Below are 17,445 nucleotides of genomic sequence, written 5' to 3' on the forward strand. Positions count from 1 at the left end.
ACGACCTTACCTTCACGCTGTAGAAATACAAATGGAAGACAGAAGACATCCAGCACAGCACAGTCTTGCTAAATTCCACAATATAGAATCCACACCTGTTCACCGTATCATGGCACAGCAACTTATTTTTACTGCGTAGTAACATTCTATTATGCTAGAGACTGCATCTTCAGAGAAAGAATAACACTTAATGAATTAGCTTAATAAAATAATGTTTTAATGATAATTTGTCCTGTGTCTTCAATATTTTTAATATGGAATAACCATTTATAAAAGCAAAGGCATCTGGCTGTGTCTTTTAATCTTAAATATAAACGGCACAATTTAACAGATTCTAAAAAGCTGAAATTTGAAAAGGCACTCCAGTGAAAAAAATGCATGAAATATTTGAATGTAAACATTCATGCTATGATAAAAGAATCAAGAACGATTCCAAGTAGAATTGACTGTTGCACTGAACAAATTTCTAGAAAATTAATACTAGATTAAATTATATAGATTGAGAACATTACTGAGGTAAATCAAGACAAATACGGCTCTTGAAATAATTTGAAAAGTGGTTTCAACAAACATATATAAGAGCATGAACATCCTATATTATGAGCAAACTGATTTGAATAAATATTTAAAGGTGTAGTGTGCATAATCTAGTGCTAACAAACAGAAATGCAAAAATAATGACTAATTTAACCAAGCTTCCATTATTCAGTCAAACAAATAGTCCTGCCCCCAAATTAACACCATTGGTTAAGCTGATGACATTTAAAGTGACAGTTCACCCAAAAATTAAAATTTTGTCATTAAAAAGTTGACGGTAGTCATTGACTTCCATAGTATTTTTCCCCCATACTATGGAAGTCAGTGGCTACTGTCAACTTGTTCAGTTACCAACATTTTTAAAATATCTTTCTGCTCAACAGAACAACAACTTAAGGGTGAGTAAATGATGACAGAATTTCCATTTTTGGGTGAACTATCCCTTTTAAGTCTGGCTCATTCTGAATGCAAAACAAACAAACTGCAATTCTGTTTTGTGACACCAGGGGTGCAGAAATTACATGCTTCACCTTTAAATGTATCTCAACACTACATACAAACATCAGCATTTGTATGTGTAAAGCAACCATTAAAACAGGTAACACAACACAAAATGAAGTATTCAGAGAAAAGTTTAAGGCATAAAATGCTAGAGAGATGCACGTGCAGATCAATATGTTGCCTTTTTTCGAGAGACGATTTGTTCCTTCAAGTTTCTTCCAAGTAGTCAGACTCGCTTTGTTTAGCCAAAACACAGGGCTAAGTTTGTGCCTTGTGCCTTCAGAAACGTTCCTTAGTTAATGTTTATCCATTTAACCATTTTGGAATTGAGTCACTGGTATCATGTGCTGTAGGTTCTTCATAAACCAGTGTGTCAAATCAGTCTCTCCTCCTTGGGTAGTTTCAGAGCGTCAGGCGTCTCTACACTACGCACTCCTGACTGCTCCTCTGCGCTGGGTTGGTACGTCCCTTCCGTCTGTCTCTTCTTCTTTACCACGCAGAACAGAAACAACAGAACCGCTGTTAAAATAGCCAGCAGTCCCAGGACCACAGTTGGTACCACAATGGCCACAATATTAGGGCCCTGGACAAAGAAAAGTAGAAATGTTCATCAACTGAAGAAGTATAACAGGATGCTTAACTGCATTAAACACTGACTTGATTGCATAAAGAAATCAAATATTTTGATATGTCTTCATTCCAAGCCTATTCAGAACTGTAATAGAGTTTAAATTGAGGAAGCAAACAAGTTCAAGGGTTCAAATTTATTTTAAGATGTCCTTGTCACAGCGTAATTGTATGTTTAAATGCTGAATATTAATTAACACCATGTATTTGCTATAGGGTTGGGACTGGTTTAGTGTTAGTTTAATGTAATTATGCATAATTTACTGTTATAACTATAGTAATAACATGTAACAAGGACACTGAAAAGTGAGAAGTGTTACAGCATATAGTAAATGTTTCAATTTGAGGATTAAATGGAATGAAATTAAACTAAATTCATACTTTTAATTTCAACAACTGCTGTTGGTGCAGTTTTTAATAATATGTGCAGTATTTTGTTATCATTATAAATGAGCCATAAACATAAAAGTAAGTAAGATTTGTATTATTTCTGTTTTTTTAAGCACTTAATAATTTTATTCACCAAGCATGCGTAAAAACGTTTTCGCAAAAATAATAAGCAGCTACTTTTTTCAACATTGATATTAATAATACTTTTTTTCTTGAGCAGAAAAATCTGCATATTAGAATGATTTCTAAAGGATCATGTGATACTGAAGACTGGAGTAATGATGCTGAAAATTCAGCTTTGCATCAAACTTCAAAATATATTCAAATAGAAAAAAAAATTACATTTTAAATAATATTTCACAAAATTACTGTATTTTGATCAAATATCAAAGCATGCAGCCTTAGTGAACACAAGAAACTTATTTCAAAACATTTAACAAAATCTTTCTAACCCCAAACTAAAGGGGAAGGACAACTTATTTCCCAGAATGTTCTAGTTTACCTTAAGTTTTCAGATTCAATTTCTTATTCTCAATTTTGGGAAACATCTGATTCTTAAAGATCAAACGAAGAGTATATCGGCAAACAGTTGATCAGATATTTATAAGAGAAATAAACGTCTTATAATTTCTAGACAGATGATACACTTCAGGCTAATATGTGGAGAGAGGAAATAAACACAGGAATACACCTCAGGAGAATCTCTACTTACTGGGTTGGGAGTTGTTGAGTTACTGGGCATTGTGGTTGTTTCCCCTGCAAATAGAAAACATTACAATGAGATTACAACCAACTGTACAGATTCTGAATGACGATGCAGACTCTTAATATGACTTTGGTATTCATCCTATGGCTCGCAAATCTTGCATGTTTTTTTAATGACAGCGTTGCAGCTCAAAGTAGCATTTTTTGGTTCTTTAATATTTATGTGTCGGTTTCATTTCAGATCACATCACTATGCTGCACACCTATGTCACAGAGCTCACTATTAAAGCTTTATTTCTAAGAAAAAGAAACAAAGATATGAGAATGAGAACTAAATGTTAATAAAAGAGGAACTTGAAGCTTTCTCCATGTCGAGTGGTGTAAAGTGTGATACATCCGCACAGTGATGGTGTAATCTCACAGTTTAAATGATTTACAGCAATATTATGAAACCCAGCACCCAACATTCAGTATGTGTTCAGAGCTTCTTCTTTTTTTTTTATCTGGATCTTGAATACAAAAGAAAGGGATAAAATTGAGAGAGCGACTAAGTTAAATCTTAATTATATATACCTACACAAATGTGATGCCTGTTAGCTTTAAGTTCATCTACATCCTAGTGCAATCCTAAAAGTTGACAAAACACACTTTTAGCATACATTCTTTAAGATTCATCTGGGAAAACTGACCAAAAATATTTAATGACTCATATTTCACATACAAATTGTTGTCTACAGGGACAATGTCTCTCTCCATTAAGGCAAAAAGCAATGAAGAGTTCACAAATATAAACTAAAGGATAGCCTACTGACTATTTAAAATAATAACACAAAATTTTCAACCGGTCTTCACTTCCTGTTTCAACAGGCAATACAGTACGTCTACTCTACACAGTAAAAAACAAACAAACAAAAAAACTGCACTTGTTAAGTAAATACATTGCCTTAAATCATGTGGTGCTGTGTGACTGGATGATATCATATTCACTGTTTATGCATTTATACATTTATAAATATATTATCATCGTCACCTTGTTTAATAATAGGAAGCAAAGTATCAACTGGTGCCCCATACTTAGCCTCAATTCTGCAAGGAACAACAAATCCCTCACACCCCAAATAATCTCAAAATTTGGCAACTTTGTAAAATCTCAAGTTTTGATACACGTGATCACTGCACTTTGACAAACCATAATGTGCATTTGAAGGTCAGAGAACAAGTAATGGTACAAACTGCTGACTTGATTGAAAATAAATGTTACACTTGCAAATTGATGATTAGAAGTAATGTTTAAATGCTATGAGAGCACATAAAAAAACATAGAAGAGAGAGATCGAGAGAGAAAAAGGGAAAGATAGAGAGTGGGAGGATACATATAAAAAAGCAAAAATGTTAATCATTTACAGGAGTAAATTTACAAAGTGCAAAGATATCTAAAGAATGAAAGAAACTTGAGTCATGAAGCATGTGTACTACAGTATTTTTGTTTGCGTGACCATTTACAGCCTCACTCATGAATCTCACAAAAGATGTTCTACTCCAAAAATGAGAATAAAACTACAAATAAATTGTATTTTTGTAAAGAAAATTACACCTATTTTATGGCCAAGCCTCAAATTCTCATTGTCTTTAAGTCAGCATCAAAGGCATAACAACAAACACCACAATAATGTGTTTAAGTATATGGTCACACTTTAGTTTGGGACCAGCTCTCACTAATAACTACCACACTTGCCTCAGTAAACTCCTAATTTGGTGCTTATTAATAGTTAGTAAGGTAGTTCTTAAGTTTAGGTATTGGTTAGTAAGGGATCTACAATATGGTCATGCAGAATAAGGCATTAATATGTGCTTTATATGTACTGATAAATAGCCAATATGCTATTAATATTCATACTAATAAGCAAATAGTTATAAGTAAGAATATAATATAATATAATATAATATTGTGGCTGAAACCATACCTACATGTCATAAAATTAAAGTCAAAATACAAAAAAAAATTCTTAATGACCCTAAAAATTGGTCTATTTTCTGTAAAGAAAATATAATTTCTTACATAGTTCTTGTGATATTCAGGGTGAAATATGGTCTGGGCAGGTTTTATGAGATTGATGGTTTATTCTCACACTTTCTGTACCATTTTACAACCTTGCAACAATACCTTTAATGTTTCTGCAGGAAACCGTCATGCTTGAGCTTGTCTGCTCAAGAAACAATCCTGTATTAACTTAGTACAAGTTAGAAGAGTGTTAGGCTCTTGTGTTCAGATTAATCTGATGCAACTCCACTGAGCTGTTGAAATGCAGTGAGTCTAACAGTGATTAATAGTCTGGATACTCTTTAAGTTCAGTTTTGGACATGACTGCAGAGGTGGAGCGAGGGACTCACCCTGGGCCGAAACATTCCTGAGAAGCAGCAGCAGAAAACTCCCTGCCAACAGCCCAACCTGCCGTATCATCTCCGGATTGATGGAGTCAGTCTGCACCTCTACCCTCAACCAGAAGGGGCTGAAGCTCCGGGTAGGGTGGAGCAGAGCTGATCAATAAATCATGTCCAAGATCAAAGAATAAAAATAGTCCTGTCTGTCTCTAGCAGGCTGCAAAAGAAGAGTAGAAGCATCTGTTAGGATCTGAAGTTCCTCTGCAAATTTGATTGTTCGTATTGTTTGCAACAAACAAAATCAGTTACAGTAACTATTATAAGTGACTAATCGGAAACCAGATTATTTAGCTGGATAATCTTTTTGTTTATGATCTCCTAAATTAAATTTGATATAAAAATTTACATTTTTATATAAACTGTATTAATATATATATATATATATATATATATATATATATATATATATATATATATATATATATATATATATATGATTCATTCCAGTTGATGTTTATTCCTGTGTAAACTTGCATTTCAAAGAAAATACTTAAATATTTCTTAAAGATGTATTGGATGTGTTTAATACATAACAGCTGACCTTGGCCATCATAATAGAAAAAGGCCTATTTATTTTTCATTTTTCAACTGGATTTCTAACATTTATCTAGTCCACGACATGCACATTCCTTCCACTTATTTGGGTTGCTAAGGAAACATTCGTCCATACTAGACACATAAACAGAAATAAGCTCATACCTGTGTGTCCACCTTCATAATCCACGATGTTTCCCGACGAATATATGTAGACTTTATATCCAATAGATCTGACCGTAGCTCGCTTCCGCCTCACCTTACCGGTGAAATGAAGTATTTAAACCGAAACTAGCGCAATACTCCGGCGTAATGCTCATAATAATAATAATAATACATTGTCCTTCGAGATCAATGGTGGTCTTGTGCAGTGGGTAGCCTATTTACTAGTGTGTTGAGTGAATGCTCGAGCTGTTTTTTTTTCTTCTTCTTCTTCCTAAATTCTCATCGCTGATCACATGGTTCAGTGTCGTGTTACAACACCTGAGTCCAGCTACAGCTACTACCTGTGGCGCGAGACAGTCGCGCTATTGTGAGCAGACATCCACCTGCGCACCGAAGCGATGCGCGCTCTCGCTCAATGACTGCACTGACGCACATCATCACTGATTTAATCTTTGTGTCCTTGCTAATTTGAATATTTCCCGGATGTCAAATGGTTTGCATCTGACTGATTTGAGGTGTTAAATTGTTCTATTTTTAGCTGTTTCACGTTTCAAGAGATTTAAAGAAATAACATACACTTTCGCTCTCTTTCTTATCAATACCGTCGGTTTGAAATGTTCTTTTAGTGTCGCGACCTCCAGTGGTAGCGAATCAACTTTTAATCTTACAAGAAAAAAATTCTTGACATACCACAGTTCTGTTAATCCCTTTCCTCCTGTCCTTTTAGGAAAATGATTAACCACTTCGTGACTGTTGCTTCTTTGACGTTCCACACACAGAAAAAAAAAAGGAAATTAGCATTAAACTTACCCACTGACACAGTAAAAAGTACGACAAAAACAATCAATATAATATAATATAATATACATTTAATCATTTAGCAGACACTTTTATCCAAAGCGACTTACAAATGAGAAGAGCAAATATAAGCAATTCAAACCAATAGTGGGGCAACAATACACAAGTGCTGTAACAAGTCTCAGTTAGTCTAACACAGTACACATATTTTTTTTCAAAAAAGAGACAAATAGAATAAGAATGTTAGCATTAATTAGTCAAGTGCTGACGAAAAAGATCTGTCTTTAGACATTTTCTGAAGATGACCAAAGACTCAGCTGCTTGAATTGAGATAAGCAGGTCATTCCACCAGTTTGGAACAGTCCAGGTAAAGGTCCGTGAGAGTGATTTTGTGCCTCTTTGGGATTGTACCACGAGGCGTTGTTCATTTGCAGAACGCAAGCTTCTGGAGGCCGCATAGGTCTGAACTATCGCGTTACGGTACTTTGGTGCAGAGCTAGTGGTTGTCTTGTAGGCAAACATCAGTGCCTTGAATTTGATGTGAGTGGCTATCAGCAGCCAGTGCAAACTGATGAAGAGAGGTGTGACGTGTGCTCTCTCCGACTCATTGAAGACCATTCTTGATCAGTTACAGAGGCTTGGTAGTACATGCTGGAAGGCCTGCTAAGAGAGCATTACAATAGTCCAGTCCGGGGAGAACAATAGCTTGAACAAGGAGTTGTGTGGCCTGCTCTGATAGGAGGGGTCTAATCTTCCTAATGTTGTAAAGCAAATCTGCAGGACCGGGCCGTTATAGTAATATGGTCTGTGAAGCTTAGCTGATCATCAATCACAACTCCAAGGTTCCTGGCTGTCCTAGAAAGAGTAATGCTTAACGAACCTAGCTGTATAGAGAAATTGTGATGAAGTGCTGGGTGTGCTGAGACCACAAGCAGTTCTGTCCTCCGAAGTTGAGTTGAAGGTGGTGGTCCTTCATCCAGCCAGAGATGTCTGTCAGACAGGCTGCAATGCGAACAGTTATCGTTGGATCATCTGGCTGGAATTAGAAGTAGAGTTGAGTGTCATCAGCATAGCAGTGATAGGAAAAGCCATGTTTCTGGATGACAGATCCTAATAATGACATGTAGATGGAGAAGAGAAGTGGTCCAAGCACTGAGCCCTGAGGAACCCCAGTAGCAAGAAGTTGTGACTTAGAAACCTCCCCTCTCCAAGACACCCTGAAGGACCTACCATTTGAACCATAGGAGTGCAGTTCCTGAGATGCCCATCTTCATGAGAGTTGACAGGAGGATCTGGTGGTTGACTGTGTCAAAAGCAGTAGACAGATCCAGCAAGATGAGTGCGGTGGATTTGATAAGGTGATATAATTAAAATGTACAACAGCAGCAATTATAATAATAATAGGCCCTAATAATAAATTTTATTTGCTTGCATAAGATGCAGAAAATGTTTCACAAATAAAAAAAAAAAAGTGAAAAAAAAAAGTGATGTGACATACAGCCAAGTATGGTGACCCATACTCAGAATTTATGTTCTGCATTTAACCCATCCAAAGTGCACACAAAAAGCAGTGAACACACACACACACACACACACACCATGAACACACACCCGGAGCAGTGGGCAGCCATTTATGCTGCGGCACCCGGGGAGCAGTTGGGGGTTCGGATTCTTGCTCAAGGGCACCTCAGTCGTGGTATTGCTGGCCCGAGACTCGAACCCACAACCTTAGGGTTAGGAGTCAAACTCTCTAACCACTAGGCCATGACTTCCCCACAGACTAAGTAGACTAAGTAGGCCTAGTCTATAAACACTTGTAGCCTCTGAAACATCGTGATGCAAAACGACATGCAAAATGTGGCGAAAAAACATAAATTTAAACAAATTTTTGCATAGTAATATTCAATTATTCTTCTTTAACTGTCAGCTGTTTCATCTTCATCTCAATTTGACCTAATATTTTACAACCTCTGTAATAAAAGAGATTTCTTTAGCCTACTTGATACACAGACACAGATGGTCACTGATCCTTCTGGAATCTTTCACAATTCAAATTTAATTCACAAAAAAAAAAAAAAAAAAAAAAAAAAAATACTGAGATAGCAGGTTCATATGTGTGTGAAAGATTCAGCAACTGGTTTTCTTTTTTCTTCCAGCCAATAGGCTTTGTTACTACTATTTATCAAGTAAACAGTTTTGCACTTTGTTATTTTAATAATTATATTAAATTATTATAATTATAGTTCATAACATAATATGAACTATATTTTCTCCCCAATAATATGTTCCTGCACAATCTGAGGATGCAGTTTCAGGACTGCATTGCTGGGACCGCATTTCCAGGACCCTAGTTTTTTGTAACAGCGCCACCTACCGAATTGGATCATCAAGAACACAAATATAAGGACGACATGCACAGCAAAGAAAGTGTGAGTACCGATTTTCAATTAAGTTTTATTTTATAACGTTAAAACGATGCAAAGTTTACATAGCCGGAGGTAGAGCTGCTAACTATGAATTAATAATTAATTCCCACGAATTAAGAATTGGTGCGCTAGTTTTATTAATTATTATGACGTTCTTAATTAGTGGCCATGATTCAGTTAAACCTTGTTCACTTAATGACTGTAATAAGTAAATCTAGCCAGTACATTAATTACAGCTAAATAGATGATGTTGATGTGAAATGTCAGATTTACCTGTAGCTTACTGTATTAGTGTAAAAACTTGTTTAATGCCTTGTTTAATGCTCATGTTTTAATTAACGTATAAATAATTCCCAACTGCACTGCCTGCCTGGTTGCATTAGGAATTTATTAGCCTGTTGTTTTGGCAGTTTTTTGCAGTGATGAATGAGACGTTTGGCAGTTTTAATAGTTCAGATGTATGCCTTATCTGCAGGTCTACACCACATACATTCCATGGTTGTCATGTGTTAGTTTCTGTCATGTTCTGCATGGCCAATATGAAGTGATTTTATGGATTTGGTTAGTTACAGGGGTCTGAGGAGCATGTGGTGGTACTTTAACAATGTTCACATTTATTCATCTTTACAGACTAACTCATAGTAAAGATTCACGAAGGGCCTTACTTCGGGATTACATTAACAGTATATTTTAACTATGCTGCAAATGATTGTATTTTTTTTATCTTAAATGTATCAATTTCCTCAAAATAATTGTTTTTGCACCACGATTTGCCCACATGGCGTACTCAATGGGAAGCCCTCTAAGAAGTGGTTACATACAGTAAGCTGTCCTCTTACTGGGTGCCTGTTTACCTTGACAGAGGAACAACAGGACATCTGAGTACTCGTCTGAGAGGAGTACTGCATAGGACACCAACATAACTGAGCTTCACAGCTGAAGTGCAGTTAATCTGTGGTGTTCTTTTTCTAGAGAAATGCCAGATCATGTAATGTGTTTGTGTGTGTTCCTGCTCATGCACTTACAAAATATAAACTGCATGCTGGTGCTACTTGTGTATGGACCCATGTATAATGGCTTGCTGTTCAGTAGTGGTATAATAGTATATTTAAATTAACTGTTTTTTGATATGGCCATCATATATGCCCTGACTGTCCTACGCAATTCATCCTTGCAGGAGATTGAGCAGGTCTTTCTTTCTGGTCCGGATTATCATTACAGGTCAGAGTAGAATATGAATTATTCCTGCACAATGCATTTTGTTATTGATATTTCTGTTAACCCAGCAGTGATTTTTCTCTGATAACTATTTCAGTAAAGTGGAAGAATGTAGTAGAAAGACTGACAAACAATTAAGGAAAGAAGGGAGACCATTAAGTTGGTGGGTATTACTCTTATATACTTCAAAATTTGGAGTTTAGAATTAGATGTCAGTAACATGATTATGCTCTTTGGTTCTCTCTCTCTCTACAACCCCAAGTTTTAATCAGAAATATATATTACAGTTGAACATGTTAAAGCAAATGTTTCTTATTTAATTCTCTCTCTCTCCCTCTTTATCTCTCTCATTCCAAAAATGACTATATATAAAAATATACATTCTTTAATTATTCTGTGTCTTGCCTCTATACAACCTTTAAAATATCTGGCTGTAATTTAGTGACTGCTAATGCTGATTCCATTCGATTCCATCTTTATTTTACCTGATAATGAGCTAATTAGTTAAACTCAATTCTACCGTTAAAACCAACTTTAGCATTGCAATGAAAGATGATGCATCACGCAGCTAGTCAAACCCAGAGGAGGGCTCGTCCGTTTAACAGCTGTCACTGACGTCCAATCAGCGTCCGCAGAATCCGGGACCTTCAGTCTACTGACCAATCAGCGCGCAAACCAATCCGCTTTCCGTGACGCTTCCTGGAGCTGTCTGAACGCTCTGGCGGGAGACAAAGCGTTGAGCGCAACTTGTATTGTTTGTCAGTTTAAGTAACAGGTTTCGCGAAATAACGTCTACACTTTACTCTCGATCATAGATTGAATTCTGTTTCCTTTTAATTTTGGAGGAGAGGCCACCTAGACTTCTCCATTCTTCGGCTTTAACAGTATAAGTTAGTCTACGGTATTGAACTATTAGCTCGCAAGCTAAGAAGTGAAGCTAACTCTTCTGGAGTTTTAACCTTACCTGAAAACGTCTGTTGGGTGTTTTAATTTGTTCTCGATTTATCGGTCTTGCATTGTTTTGGGGGTAAATTGTGTCAATTTCCTGGTTTCTACAGTAACGTTAGACTTACAGCAATGGCAAAAGTGCAAGTGCTAAATGTAGCTGTCCTGGACAACCCAAGTCCGTTTGGAAACCCGTTTCAATTCGAAGTTACCTTCGAGTGCATGGAGGATCTTCCCGAAGGTAAGTATTAAAGTTGATTTTAATTTTTGATATGTTTTCTCGTTCTTCATTAGCCTGCTAGCTAACGCGCTAACTCCTGCCGATGACGTCAGATTGGCGGGTGATTGAAGCGTGCGAGGAGAAAGCTGAGCTGTACTTTCTCCTTTATTCTCCGTTAAACCGAGCTAATCGTCTCTCTGCATCTAACATTGTCTTTTTCTATTGATGTGTGTACTGCTAAGAAAAAAAATACTAATAAATGTTACTTATGCGTGGACATTACGTTATTTATATTACGATAAATATTTCCCAATAACTAACTGCAATAATGATGCTATTATTTATTAAAACCTCTTTAATTAGCAAATGCATTACTCTTAATTACATTGTGCTACAGGGTTGCCTATAGAAACTCGACATATTTCTGTCAAACTTTGTTAAAGTTGGTCTCTGAACAACGGTTTAGATTTAGCTTATCAAATATAAACGAAAAAAAAAAAAACAGATAAAATGCACAAATGTATAATAATACACGTCACATTCCATGTGAGACCCTAGTACTAGGAAATTAAATGTAAAATGTTAAATCTGCTCTTTTAATTCCAACAAAATCATACACTACTAACAGTCATGCAACCAAGGATGCATTTTTATTTAAACAAATATACAGTAAAAACGGTAATTTTGTAAAATAGTATTACAGTTGAAATTTTGAATAGATTTTAAAATATAATTTATTCCTGTGATGCAAAGATGAATTTTCAGTATCATTACTCCAGTCTTCAGTGTCGCATGATCCTTCAGAAATCATTCTAATATGCCGATTTGCTGCTCAAGAAACATTTCTCATTATTGTATTGAAAACAGTTTTGCTGCTCAATATATATATTTTTGGAAATCAGAATATTTTTAAAGGATTCTTTAAATAGAAAGTTAAAAAGAACAGCATTTCTTTAACATAATAAATGTCAGTTATATGCAATTTAACTTAATGCGTCCTTGCTGAATAAAAATAAAATTTTATTTTCTTTAAAAAAAAAAAAATTGGCAGTACCGCAACTGTTACGTTCCCCATTTTTAATCTAGGGGCCGGGAAGAAGCGTAACAAAAATTGCGGGGAGAGAGTGAGAGAACTCCCGTCTCCAGGTCCCAGGACAAACACAAATCGCCACACCAGTTTTAAATATGAAAAGACATACAAGGTTTATTTTAAGTTAATCAGTGGAACACAAACATAAGACTTCACGAGGGGAAAAAACCAAAACAACAAACAAAAGGAACTCTAACTGAGGATTTGTTAAACTGCCTTACCTAGCATTAAAAGAAATAAAACAAAAAGACAAATGCTTCCCTTACTCCCTCTCTAATCAAACACAGGAGAAAACAGATTCTCAAATTAAAGAACATCCTCCTCCCTACAAATAATCTCAATAACAACAGAACAAAGTTGAAGAAACAATCTTAACAGTGAATCTGGCCACACAGGCCAACATAGCACAACTGTGTACAACTAAGGGTTACTGTAACACTCCAACTATTAATGGCAACTATTCACACAGAGTTACCATACTCGAAAGTAGTTAGCACACAGCATACCGTCCTTAGTGTTTACACCGCCCAACACATTACAACAAACACTCTAAAAGTGACAAGTGCTGGGACCGGAAGATGACAGTCTCTCAGAAGCAAGCCTCAGTCTCTCTCCTTTTTGGAGGTTTCTGGATCTTTTATATAGTGCTTCCCCCACACCTTAACGAGCTGGAACACAATTCAGGTGCACTCCCAACCTATGACGTGGATAGGAGCAACAGAGAAGCACAACAGAAAACATACCAAGACAGGCACTACATTTTACACCAGCAAATGAATACACAGACGTCCCTATGGACGTAACAGCAACCATATGAATGATAGTGTATTATGGTTTCCCCAAACATATTAGCCTGCAAAAAACATCAACATCGATAAAGAGACTTCTTTCAAAAACATTTAATTGTTAATTATTCTGAACTTTTGGCCAGTAGTGTATGTTATAGTTTTTTTTCTTAATAGTTCATTGTAATTGCACATTATACAGGAAAATCTGATCTTTTGAATAAAATTGTTTTCTGTGTTATAGATCTCGAATGGAAGATTATTTACGTGGGCTCGGCAGAAAGTGAAGAGTATGATCAAACTCTTGACTCTGTCCTGGTTGGTCCAGTTCCTGCAGGCCGGCATATGTTTGTGTTTCAGGTGAGTTCATAACACAGATTATCATTATCAACTATGTTTACTTAAAAACCCCACACAAATAGGGTATAAAGTAGCCATTTTCAAAGTGTTGCATCTGTTTAATGTAACTTAAAAAAAAAACTTTTTTTGCACTTCATCAGTACTTTCATAGCCACAGTCTCACCACAACTATTATTGAGATTATTTATTAAATTACACGTTGTCACTCTAATAACCCCACATTCACACAGCAGCAGAAAGTTGTAAGTCCTGTATTCGAGTCATCTATGGAGCACAAAAGTAGGTTTAGCTAGCAGAACATGAATGAACATGTTTTGTGTTGTGCACTTGAAACTACATGAGTGTGGTTCCTTTATAGGTGAACTATTCCTGTAATGTTGTTCTGTGTTAAATGTATACAAGTCAAAGCCAATAAGTGCACTTATCCTGCAGTTACACCCAGTTAGAGTCATGCAATAATTTTCTTTCACTCTTTAATATCTGTTATGGTATTTTTGTCTTTTGTGCAACAGGCGGACGCTCCAAACACTGGCCTAATACCTGAGAGTGATGCTGTGGGTGTCACTGTTGTTCTGATCACATGCACATACAGAGGACAGGAGTTTATACGCATCGGCTACTATGTTAACAATGAGTACATGGACACTGAGCTTCGTGAGAACCCGCCTCTCAAACCTGACTATGGACAGGTATGTCACCATGCTGCTTACACTCTGTGAAATTAAAGTCCCCATGAAATCAAAATTGAAGATTTTTTTTTTTAGTATCAATATGTTAGCCTTAAGGTTTTTATAAGCTAGTGTGCTCCGAAACAATGACAAAATTCACATTTAGAAGATATAAGCATTCAAAAATTAGTCTCTCACTTCCGCCAATATGGATCAGTGATTTTGATGACTCTGCACTTCAGCTTCTCATCCAACTTTCTGTCTAATCAAATGCTCCCTAGAGTCCGAAGCGTCCCGCCCCTTTCACTTTAAATAAATGCTGAAGCCTCGCTGAAATTGGTCACTTGTTCACAGACTTCTGTATGGTGAATAGCACGTTGTGTACTATATAGGGGATAGGGAACGATTCAGACCATGGGTGGGAAAGAAGTCTGGTTTCGTGTTGTCACGCGAACCTCTGCAGTGTGTACACAGTCTGCTCCCTTCCAGAGACATGATAGCACAGAGCGGATCATATGCGTGAGTCGGCACAGACCATAAAACATATCGGACCCATTTGAATTCTCCACAGAATGCTGTATTTTGTAGTGATATGGATGACATTAGGAGGAGAAACGTTTAGACACTGAACTAACGAGAAGAAGAGATAATGCTAGGTGCCATGCCCCAACATAAATTACATAATTTTTAAACTACATCATTATAATAACTGTTTTGTTTTTGTAACAGTTTCATATTGAATCTAAAGGGGTAGTCTATTAGACTGTGGCTGTCATAAGCTTTGGATTAATCTTAAAAAAAAAAAAAAAAACCATTAGTGTAAGGTTGTCCAATGGCCAGACAAGTTTAAATCCCTTTTCTCCAGAAACCTATCACTCCACAACTGACTGTAAACTTGCACTCTGCTTCTGTTTAGTTTGCAACAGCCACTTTTCTACGATCCAATCAATTCCTGTTGGACACAATTATTTTTTTCTTATTCAATAAGCCATTTAGCTTGGAGATATGTCTAAGAAAAGACTGTCTACTTTTATACCATATGTCTTGGACTAGCAATATCAAGTAGAAAACTGTTATTAATAGCTGCTACGTAAACTAAAGGCTGTTGGTTGTTTTAAAAACAGATGAGTTCTTCAGTATGTCCGGTCGCAACTTGCTGTTTTATATGTAGTACAGCAATAGAAGAAAGAGCATTGTGCTCAAAGCCATTTCATTGGGTTTTAATAGTTTTATTAAGAGGTATCTTCAGCGTTAATTGAATAAAATGTGTCAAAATACAACTATAGTTCATTTGAGTAGTGCACGTAATATCACACTTTAGTAATAATTCCAGGGCTCGACATTAACGCTTGTCCGGGAAAATTGGATTTTGTGAAGGGGCAAGAGAAAGTGAATTTTACATGCCGACCGGACAAGTAACATGATTAAAATGTCAATAACAAACAATAACTAGGGCAGCACCGAAACTTTGGTGAGAATTATTCTGATTGTATTACTTTCAGTGTAAACAGTTACTGATAACGGATAGTGTATTGACAGCGTCAGTTGAGAGTGATGTTTTCCCAGTTATCAACATGATTGCAAGTGTGACATTGATTTTATACAATAGTAGTTCAATTAACAAGTAGTTAATATTAACTGACTTACATTTTAGACACATTATTGATGAAAATAGTTCTAAGCAAAGCCACAGCAGAACAGTCGTGCATCTCTGAGCAACACACAACAGTTTCATTACTTAACGATTCAGCATTGTTGAAGGAATAAGGTGAGTCAATGATTCATTGAGTCATTCATAAACACTCGCTTAACTTATTGAATGAATCAGCCGTTTGAACGAATTGGATGAATCAATGACTCACTTATTAAGACAGTGACTTGCCGCCACCTACTGGTGGTTTGGTTTCATATTTAATAGTATCATGTTATTCTGTGATGGAAACAAGCTTTCATAAACATTGAATGGATTCCATTAAAGCAAAAGTTTTAATGTGACCTGAGACAACATGCTAAAATTGATTGTAACTAAACATTTTGAAGATGATATTTTACAAATTTTCCCTAGGGGGTGTTGTATTATCGTCATCTATTTCATCCCTGATGAATCTGCATCCGTTTAAAATTATAGTGTGTATTGAAAGACTTTTTATCTGCTTGCTTTCAGCTCCAGAGGAACATTCTGGCTTCCAACCCACGTGTAACCAGATTTCACATCAACTGGGAGGGATGTGCTGAGAAAATGGAGGATTCAGAGAATGTGGACCCTGCACCCAATGCCATGCTCCCCCCGTCCTGCACTCCGGGAAAAGCACCTCCACTCGGCCTGGTGCCAGACAACTCCATGGACTGTTTGTAGTGACGCAGGCCCCTGTGAATAATCCTCACATCTCAAGGCTCATCCGTGAGCTCAGGTCAATCTGGACACTGTGGAGGAGAGGCGGGATTATTCAAACACATCAGAAAAAAAAAAGTTTATCTAATTTTCTTACAGTTGCCACTTGTATTTGAAACAACTCAGTGGTGTGCAGCATATGGTAAATCCTCGGGTATGCAATAAACAGGTTTGCTTTTCAGTTTGAAACATGAATGGAGAGCCGATGAGTCATAAATATCTAAGACATGATTTAGGTATTAGGATGTGCTGCATCTAATGCCATCAAACTTTTGATCCAAAACAGATCCTTCCTCAAACCGAAAGGGGATGGAAGATCAGCTCAGCAGATAAGATGTCAGGTGCATAATTCATTTAACAGATGCAATCAGCAATAATTTTGTAAAAGGTTGCAGCGGACAATATTTTTGTAGGTGGGACTGTATTATATTGTGTATATATATCTCTCTTGTGGTGTTTTGTTCTTAATGAAATAAATGTTTTGTTATGTGATAATGGTCACTGAAGTTGTTTTACTTTGATTTGCCTTATGCACAGAGTGGCTGCAGCTGTGCAGCCTTTTCATTCATAAAAAAGCTGTTGTGTTGCATTATGCAGGAGTACACCATGTTTGGAGTGACACAAGCCGCTTGCTTGTTGTTG

The 17,445-nt window shown here is 36.4% G+C and overlaps 2 protein-coding genes across 3 annotated transcripts; one reads left to right on the plus strand and one right to left on the minus strand.

Moving 5' to 3' along the window:
- Positions 1-910: 910 nt before the first annotated feature.
- On the minus strand, positions 911-6,528 carry crb3a (crumbs homolog 3a). The gene is made up of 4 exons (XM_019069654.2): positions 5,902-6,528; positions 5,152-5,359; positions 2,768-2,811; positions 911-1,621 (listed from the first exon to the last, which is right to left on the minus strand). Exons 2-4 carry the CDS (start codon positions 5,219-5,221, stop codon positions 1,412-1,414), a joined length of 324 nt encoding a protein of 107 aa, XP_018925199.1. The 5' UTR covers positions 5,222-5,359; positions 5,902-6,528; the 3' UTR covers positions 911-1,411.
- Positions 6,529-10,239: 3,711 nt separating this feature from the next.
- On the plus strand, positions 10,240-17,298 carry LOC109052189 (histone chaperone asf1b-A). Of its 2 annotated transcripts, XM_019069652.2 has the most exons (6): positions 10,240-10,346; positions 10,441-10,506; positions 11,402-11,529; positions 13,628-13,743; positions 14,256-14,432; positions 16,576-17,298. In XM_019069652.2, the coding sequence occupies exons 1-6, from the start codon at positions 10,255-10,257 to the stop codon at positions 16,765-16,767; spliced, it is 771 nt and encodes a 256-aa protein (XP_018925197.2). In that variant the 5' UTR covers positions 10,240-10,254; the 3' UTR covers positions 16,768-17,298. The 2 variants fall into 2 exon arrangements, with proteins under 2 accessions (XP_018925197.2, XP_042575777.1); XM_042719843.1 differs by lacking the exons at positions 10,240-10,346; positions 10,441-10,506 and adding an exon at positions 11,020-11,315.
- Positions 17,299-17,445: the final 147 nt, after the last annotated feature.

Source organism: Cyprinus carpio, chromosome A3, assembly GCF_018340385.1.
Source record: "Cyprinus carpio isolate SPL01 chromosome A3, ASM1834038v1, whole genome shotgun sequence".
Taxonomy (NCBI): Eukaryota; Metazoa; Chordata; class Actinopteri; order Cypriniformes; family Cyprinidae; genus Cyprinus; species Cyprinus carpio.

Coding starts and splice junctions, on each gene's coding strand:
- crb3a (XM_019069654.2), bottom strand. CDS start 5,221: ATGATACGGCAGGTTGGGCTGTTGGCAGGGAGTTTTCTGCTGCTGCTT. Junction 2,812..5,151: donor CAGGAATGTTTCGGCCCAGG/GTGAGTCCCTCG, acceptor TTCTATTTGCAG/GGGAAACAACCACAATGCCC. Junction 1,622..2,767: donor ACTCAACAACTCCCAACCCA/GTAAGTAGAGAT, acceptor TTCTTTGTCCAG/GGCCCTAATATTGTGGCCAT.
- LOC109052189 (XM_019069652.2), top strand. CDS start 10,255: ATGGCCATCATATATGCCCTGACTGTCCTACGCAATTCATCCTTGCAG. Junction 13,744..14,255: donor GGCATATGTTTGTGTTTCAG/GTGAGTTCATAA, acceptor TTTGTGCAACAG/GCGGACGCTCCAAACACTGG. Junction 14,433..16,575: donor TCAAACCTGACTATGGACAG/GTATGTCACCAT, acceptor GCTTGCTTTCAG/CTCCAGAGGAACATTCTGGC.